Genomic DNA, 8,716 nt, shown 5'->3' on the forward strand with positions numbered 1-8,716 from the left:
TTTAATTTAGTTTAATTTAGTTTAATTTAGTTTAATTTAGTTTAATTTAGTTTAATTTAGTCTAATTTAGTCTAATTTAGTCTAATTTAGTCTAATTTACTTTAATATAATTTAGTCTAATTCAATTCAATTGAATTTAATATTTAATTTAATTCAATTTAGTCTAATTCAATTCAATTCAATTCAATTCAATTCAATTTATAAACTGCCCCAACTCCTAGCGGAGTGCACTTCTTCCATTTCTCCAGCCACAGGTTGTTTCAAACTCATCACCCCCTCAAAATGGGGCGCCAAGGCGGCCAACTGCTCTGATCCGTTGAGGGTCGTCCCGTCCGAGTACGTGGTCATCATCCACACGGCCGGCAACCCTTGTCGGACTCACACTGAATGTGCCACCGAAGTCAAAGGGATCCAGAACTACCACATGAACCTCAAAGGATGGTGTGACATCGCGTACAGGTCAGTGAAGGGCTCCAATTTTTTTTGACTACCACGCTGTGGGTGTGGCTTATTTTGTGGGTGTGGCTTGTTGGCCATGTGACTAGGTGGGAGTGGCTTGACGATCATGTGATGGGGTGGCTTAAAGGTCATGTGACTGGCTTAACGACGTCACTCACACCAAGGGTTTGGGTTTGGGTTAGGGTGCCTGGCTTCTCCTCGCCTCTAAGAGATACAATTTCCCTCTCTATTTATTATTACTGAACAATCCAAAATACAATGGTACCTCTACCTTAGAATGCCTCTACTTACAAATTTTTCTAGAAAAGAACCGGTTGTTCAAGATTTTTTTTTCCTCTTCTCAAGAACCATTTTCCACTTGCAAACCCGAGCCTCCGAAACTGTAACTGGAAAAGGTGGGGAGAAGCCTCCATTGAACCTCTCTAGGAATCTCCTGGGAGGAAACAGGGCCAGAAAAGACGAGGAGAAACCTCTGTGGGGCCTCTTTAGGAATCTTCTGGGAGGAAACAGGGCTGGAAAAGGTGGGGAGAAACCTCCGTGGGGCCTCTCTAGGAATCTCCTGGGAGGAAACAGGGCCAGAAAAGGCCGGGAGAAGCCTCCGTGGGGCCCCTCTAGGAATCTCCTGGGAGGAAACAGGGCCAGAAAAGGCGGGGAGAAGCCTCCATGGGACCTCTCTAGGAATCTCTTGGGAGGAAACAGGGCTGGAAAAGACAGGGAGAAGACTCCGCAGGGCCTCTCTAGGAATCTCCTGGGAGGAAACGGGGCTGGACAAGGCAGGGAGAAGCCTCTGTGGGGCCTCTACCTTCCCTGTGGTTTCCCCAATCGAACGCCTTATTTGCTTTTACATTGATTCTTATGGGAAAAATTGCTTCTTCGTACAAACTTTTCTCCTTAAGAACCTGGTCACGGAACAAATCAAGTTCGTAAGCAGAGGTACCACTGTATACTATTTAATTCTATGTAAATATGACGTATGTGTGCATACATTTTACACACAGGCACACAAAAATGTACATTATCTACTATATAAACTCTATGTGTATGTACACACACGCACCCACAGCTCTTCTAAAATTATACACATTCAACCTCATTTACTGCGATGAGAAGAATGTACCCAGAGACCAGAAAGGGGGGGGGGGGAAAAAATCAAAATTTTTCTGACAGTACCTGTAGGAGCCCATCCCTGGTTACAACAGGTGAGGGGGAAGCGAGTTAAAAATCCAGGCCTTATGAAACCGAGGGAAGTTCCCCGAGGATTATTATTTCATGGATGCTCTGAGCTCTGTTATTGTCCATGTTGCGACGATTATTTTAAATAACGAGGCAGGTTCTTCCTGGAACGTTTGCTCCAGTTTTCCAGCCTGACAAATCGGATGTTTCCTGGTCTTCAAGTCTTGCTTAATGTTTTTGGGATCAGTCAAGGAGTTGCCATGTAATTGGGTGGAAAAGACCTATCTAGTCCTAAATGGCTTGAAAAATATGAATTAACCTTTCCTTCTTTTTTTCCTCTTTTCCTTTCCTTTCCTTCCCTTCCCTCCTTTCCTCTCCTCCTCACTATTCTTCCTTCCCCCTTTCACCCTATTCTCTCCATCCCTTTCTTCTTTCCTTCCTCCCTTATTTCTCATTCTCCTTTTCTCCTATTTCCTTCCTTCCTTCTCCTCTAACCCTATTTCCTTCCTTCTTTTCCCTGTAACCTTATTTCTTTCTTTCTTTCCTTCCTTCTTTCTCCACTAACCCTATTGCTTTCCTTCCATCTCTTCTAATTCTATTTCCTTCCTTCCTTCACTACTAACCCTACTTCTTTCCTTCTTTCCTTCTTTCCTTTGTTTCTTCCTTCCTTCCTTCTCCTCCAACCCTATTTCCTTCTTTCCTTCTTTCCTTCTTTCCTTCTTTCCTTCTTTCCTTCTTTCCTTCTTTCCTTCTTTCCTTCTTTCCTTCTTTCCTTCTTTCCTTCTTTCCTTCTTTCCTTCTTTCCTTCTTTCCTTCTTTCCTTCTTTCCTTCTTTCCTTCTTTCCTTCTTTCTTTCCTTCTTTCCTTCTTTCCTTTTTTCCTTCCTTCCTTCCTTCCTTCCTTCCTTCCTTCCTTCCTTCTTTCCTTCTTTCTCCTCTACCCCTATTTCTTTCCTTCCCTCCCTCCAGTTTCCTGATTGGTGAGGATGGCTACGTCTACGAAGGACGGGGTTGGCGCAACGAAGGATCCCACACATCTGGCTACAACGACTTCTCCTTGGGGATTGCTTTCATTGGCACGTTCGTGGGTATGTTTGTCCACAACTTCGGGGAAAACAAAAACAACCCTTTGTTAGTCATCACAGGGAATATACGGAGCCTCCAGGCTTAGGGGCAGTCTGCCAGTAAAACTCAACGCGAAGCATCAAATAACTCGAGAGGGAAAGCAAAACCCAGACGACAGAGGAAGCAAAATTTCACAGCGGCTAAGAAAGTTGCAATTGGACTAGGGAGGTGTTTTACTCAGCGAGCAATCTTGGAGTAGTGGTTTTGTCCCCCGTCTGGATGTCCAGCCCACCTCGCAGGGTCGTTAGGAGGATTTCCCACACATTATTAATTTAGATGACATCCCAACACAACCAGACACACTGGAAAGAAACAGAGTAAGAAACTAAGTACCGTATTTTTGGGAGTATAAACTGCACCCTTTTCCTCCCTAAAAGGGGTTGAAAATTCAGGTGTAGCTTTTTTTTCCAGCCCTAACTAGCTGCTAACGGTCTTTCCAGCTTTCACCTTGCAGGCTCTTTCATTGTTACTCTCTGCAAAGAAGGTTTTCTAAGTCCTAAGTCTTTGCAGGTTTTTTTTCCCATTGCTCTACTTGTCCTAAATGTTTCTTTCTAGCCCTAACCAGGTGCTAATGATTTTCCTGGCTTGCAAGCTCTTTCATTGTTACTCTCTCCAAATAAAGGTTTTTTTAGAGCCCTAACTAGGGGATAAAATAATGTGTTGAAGCTGCCCAGACTAAGGACGCTAGCCAGATGAATACTTGTTAAGCAGATTCTTTCCCCTATTTTCCTCCCCCAAAACTAAGGTTTATACTTATACTCTGGTGCGTCTCATAGTCCGAAAAATACGGTACATATGAACCACATAAAAAGCAAAACTGACACATAATCGCAAACCAAGCAAAACCACAAGTATTTGAGCCTTGGAATTTTAGGCAAAAATATCTTCTCTCCAGTGATGGATTGCCAAAATTTTTACGTCCATGCTCTGGGCGTGGCTTATTATGTGGGTGTGGTGTGCCTGTGATGTGACCAGGCGGGAGTGGCTTGCCAGTCATGTGACCAGGGGGTGGCTTCAAAGTCATGTGGCTGGGTGGGAGTGGCTTGCCCACCATGATTAAGTCCCATTATTTGAATAGCCACAAAAAGTACAAATGGTGGACAGCATCATTTGTCGAGGAGCCCAGTAACATTTTAAGGTTTTGTCCTGAACCCACAAGGTTCAGTAGGATAACAGGTTAGGCAAGTGGCTCGATTTTCTTTCATTGCTCTCAAAGTTCAGTTCCAGATAATGATTAAAATGATGAAAGCCTTGATGGGTAAAAACATGCTATTTAATTATTTCCTATTTTAAAAGTAATTTAAAATAGGAAACAATTAAGGGGTATATTTATCTATTTATTTATTAGATTTGTATGCTGCCCCTCTCCGTAGACTCGGGGCGGCTATGTATAGTTAATGCATGGAACAATTGTGTTGTATGGTTTTAATGTGGGGTTTTAATATTAGATTTGTTATATTGAATTATTTGTTGTGAGCCACTCCGAGTCCACGGAGAGAGGCGGCATACAAATCTAATAAATTATTATTATTATTATTAATTAAGGATCGTACTAAGGTACTAGGAAAGGAAGGACAATTAAAAAATCTATTAAGTATTCAATAAATAGTATATAAACGTTTTTCTCTCAACTTAATTCTCTCCCAAATGATCAGAGAGGGAATACTGCCAGCTGGCCAACTTGGCTTGCGACCGAGTGTACAAGCCACAATTTGTTTACGGCAAGCTAACTTTCGGGTTATTGTTATGCTTGGCCTGATGAGCCGAGTCGCATTCGGGTCCTGCCGGCATCTCCTTCCTCCCTCCCTTGAAGGACCAGGAAGTTTGGGAGAAGTTTGAGCAACCTGGAGGCTTCACGGAGTGTTTTGGCATCCGTGAGGGTTAAAACGGCAGGATGCCAACAAGCCACAACCCTGGCCGAGTTTCTGCAGGGCCCCACCCTCGCGCTAGGCGTGGGATGCCTCGTGAATATTGTGGGTGGGAAGGTCTCCTCCAGAGCTTGAGAAGTTACAAAATCCTTCAGGAAAAAACTCCAACCTCTGGCCTGAAGCTCGTGTCAACATCCGAACTAAACCAGAGTCTGAGTCAAAGTTACTCCTCAAAATTCAAATTTATTGCCGGAGCCATCCTGGCACCTAAGCTGGGAAACCTGGACCCGAGTTTCCCACCCAGTTGAAAGTTCACAACCCTCATTTCCCCCCCACCATCCACAAATTTGTCACGTTGCCCATTCAGGTTGTGCCAGCGTGGCAAGTTCTCCCTCTGCTTCCGCCCAGGTGGGTGGGCCTAGGATGGCCTTGAACCCCTCAAAAGGGTGCTTAGTGGCTGCCTCTGCTCCCTCCTGAAAATCACCCCACCCCCCAAGTTCCCATCTACACCAGGCCTTCTATAGATAGTTAATTGATCACCAACGTCTGCACCGGCTCGACAGCTCGTTGCAATTCCTAGTTAGAAAAGGCTTCCACAGTATAGCTCCTCCTCCTTCCCTCCCTCTCTCCTTCTTTTATCCCTTCCCTTCCCCTTCTCTCCCCCTTTCCTCTCCTTTCCTCTTCTCTCCTTTCCTTCTTACCATCTTCCTCCTTTCCTTTCCTTTTCTGTCCTTCTTACCCTCTTCCTTTCTTCTCCTCTCCTCTCTTCACCCCTCCTCCCCTATCTCTCCTTTCCTCTCCTTCCCCCTTTCTTTTTTCCTTCCCTTCCTCTTCTCCGCTCCTCTTCCCTCCCTTCCCTTTCTCCTTCGATTACTCTCCTTTCTCCCTCCTTTTCCTCTTCCCCTTCCTCCTCCTCCCTTCCATCCCTGATGACGTTCCCTAGTTGGGTTATGAAAGGTCTTCACGAAAACCACTCAGCTCAGAAATCACCAAGGAGACCTCAATTCAACCCAAAGATTCTCAGATTTCTACCGAGATTCTATTGAGCTCCACTCACAATCCACCGGTTTATATTAAACCAGCATCCTCAGATCTCTCCTTAAACTGGGATGAAATTTTCTCTGGCTCCCTGAGCAAAGTCTGACTATTCTGTTTCTTTCCTAGAACGATCCCCGGAAGACAAAGCTTGGAAGGCTCTCAGGTGCTTCCTCAATTTCTCGGTGAAAATTGGCTACCTATCGCCTGAATATATATTGCTAGCCCACAGTGATGTCAGTGACATGGTATCTCCAGGAGAATTCGTCCGTGCCGAGATTGCCAAGTGGCCAAACTACAAGCATTCCCTTCACCTTTTGAATCGTACGGAGACAATAAACGTCACCGATACAGAAAATAGTCTAGTTTCTCCTCCCCAATGAACAAAATGAACGAATTTTCCTTCTTGATCAAGACAATTAATCAATTTTCCTTCCTGAACCGATTTTCCTTCTTGATCAAGATAATTAATCAATTTTCCTTCTTGATCAAGACAATTAATTTTCCTTCCTGCTCAAGAAATTGAGTGAATTTTCCTTCCTGATCAAGACAATCAATGAATTTTCCTCCTTGATCAAGAAAATGAATGAATTTTCCTTCTTGATCAATAATTAAACTGATTTTCCTTCCTGATCAAGACAATCAATGAATTTTCCTTCTTGATCAAGAAAATGAACGAATTTTCCTTCTTGATCAAGAGAGTAAACAATTTTTCCTTCCTGATCAATAATTAAACTGATTTTCCTTCCTGATCAAGACAATTAATGAATTTTCCTTCTTGATCAAGGAAATAAACAAATTTTCCTTCCTGATCAATAATTAAACTGATTTTTCTTCCTGATCAAGACAATGAATGAATTTTCCTTCTTGATCAAGAAAATGAACGAATTTTCCTTCTTGATCAAGACAATGAATCAATTTTCCTTCCTGATCAAGAAATTAAACTGATTTCCCTTCTTGATCAAGATAATTAATTTTTCCTTCTTGATCAAGACAGTTAATTTTCCTTCCTGATCAAGAAAATAAACAATTTTTCCTTCCTGATCAATAATTAAACTGATTTTTCTTCCTGATCAAGACAATGAATGAATTTTCCTTCTTGATCAAGAAAATGAATGGATTTTCTTTCCTGCTCAAGAAATTGAGTGAATTTTCCTTCCTGATCAAGACAATCAATGAATTTTCCTCCTTGATCAAGAAAATGAATGAATTTTCCTTCTTGATCAATAATTAAACTGATTTTCCTTCCTGATCAAGACAATCAATGAATTTTCCTTCTTGATCAAGAAAATGAACGAATTTTCCTTCTTGATCAAGAGAGTAAACAATTTTTCCTTCCTGATCAATAATTAAACTGATTTTCCTTCCTGATCAAGACAATGAATGAATTTTCCTTCTTGATCAAGAAAATGAATGGATTTTCTTTCCTGCTCAAGAAATTGAGTGAATTTTCCTTCCTGATCAAGACAATCAATGAATTTTCCTCCTTGATCAAGAAAACGAATGAATTTTCCTTCTTGATCAATAATTAAACTGATTTTTCTTCCTGATCAAGACAATCAATAAATTTTCCTCCTTGATCAAGAAAATGAATGAATTTTCCTTCTTGATCAATAATTAAACTGATTTTTCTTCCTGATCAAGACAATCAATAAATTTTCCTCCTTGATCAAGAAAATGAATGAATTTTCCTTCTTGATCAAGAAATTATACTGATTTTTTCCTCTGATCAAGACAAAGAATGAATTTTATTTCTTGATTAAGAAAATAAACCGAGTCTCCTTCTTGGAGCCTTTAACGAAACTTTGATGACTCAAGTTGTGGAGTGGCCATTTTCAACCCAAGGACCCTCCATATGCTCCTTTTAAAATCAGACCCCTTCCCCCATTAATCCATTTCTGTGGCCCCAAATCTCTTCTGATTTTTGACAGACATTTTAGGAATTTTTACACCCACGTTCTTCATTCGTGCCAGGATACACGATGCTTCTCGCACCTTATCTCGGTTGCGTTTTTTCGTTATCGCTCCTCTGTTTCCCATTGTGTTTTTGTTATCGTTCCTCTTAAATTAAGTCGAATGTAATCTTCTCTCGATTGTGTCTTTGTTATTGTCCTCCTTAAATTAAGCCTCACCCTTTCTGGCGGAGCGGGAAACAGAATTGTATTTCATTAGAAAGGTACCACAGGAACATCCAAATTGTAAATAAAAATAATTGGAGATCTGCAAAGATTTGAGAGGTATTCTTTTTAGGAGGGTGTTATGAAATAAAGACTTTTTAAAGTTGTGATGGACGGAAATAAAAAAAAAATCTAAGTGGGGAAAAAAAAAACCTTTGTAAATTCCACAACTCCCTAAGAAAAACCTTGTGTTCAAGATGAGTTGATTCTCCGCCGAAATCTGGTTTATCTTGCTAATTCCATATTTTACAAAAGGGTGTGTGTTAGTCACCAAACTGCCCTATTTAAATCACATTTTTCAACCCCGCAATCGCATCAGTGACCATTCGGATGATGTCAACCAAGTTCGAAAAACCGGAAAGCTTTCCTTCCGAGGATTGTCAAAGGGGAAGAACTTCGTGGGGTTTGTGTGGTCAGACTGATCACCCCAAAAATATGCAGAGAAAACAAGGAATAAATCAGGGTTTGATGGACACCCAGAAAGAAACCTCCTTTGTCTTTAGTTCTGGCCTAACTTCTGCATCCGTTGGCATGTTGGTTTGAAAAGCATCCAAAAATCCTCCTCTAATTTGGTGTGTTGTGCTACATATTAAGTTTTTCTAAAGACCCTAATACACCTGTTCATTTAGTGACCATTCGAAGTTACAATGGTACGGGCTTAGAACCATTTTTCATATTTGCAACAGCATTCCCAGGGTCACTACAAGCACTCTCTTTACATATCTTTCAGCTGTGGCGAGGGGGGCGTTCGCCCAGGTTCGCCTGGTGCACCAGTTGCGGCCCTATTTGGACCGGGAGTCACTGCTCACAGTCACTCATGCCCTCATCACCTCGAGGCTCGACTACTATAATGCTCTCTACATGGGGCTACCTTTGAAAA

General features: G+C 41.7%; 1 protein-coding gene across 1 annotated transcript in view; it reads left to right on the forward strand.

Moving 5' to 3' along the window:
* The window catches only part of LOC139175474 (peptidoglycan recognition protein 1-like), a 6,874-nt gene extending 832 nt beyond the window's left edge, over positions 1-6,042 (forward strand). The window contains exons 2-4 of the mRNA XM_070766599.1: positions 249-459; positions 2,601-2,719; positions 5,789-6,042. Coding sequence (XP_070622700.1) covers positions 249-459; positions 2,601-2,719; positions 5,789-6,042 — 584 coding nt within the window. The remainder of the gene's footprint in view (positions 1-248; positions 460-2,600; positions 2,720-5,788) is intronic.
* Positions 6,043-8,716: the final 2,674 nt, after the last annotated feature.

Source organism: Erythrolamprus reginae, chromosome 13, assembly GCF_031021105.1.
Source record: "Erythrolamprus reginae isolate rEryReg1 chromosome 13, rEryReg1.hap1, whole genome shotgun sequence".
Taxonomy (NCBI): Eukaryota; Metazoa; Chordata; class Lepidosauria; order Squamata; family Dipsadidae; genus Erythrolamprus; species Erythrolamprus reginae.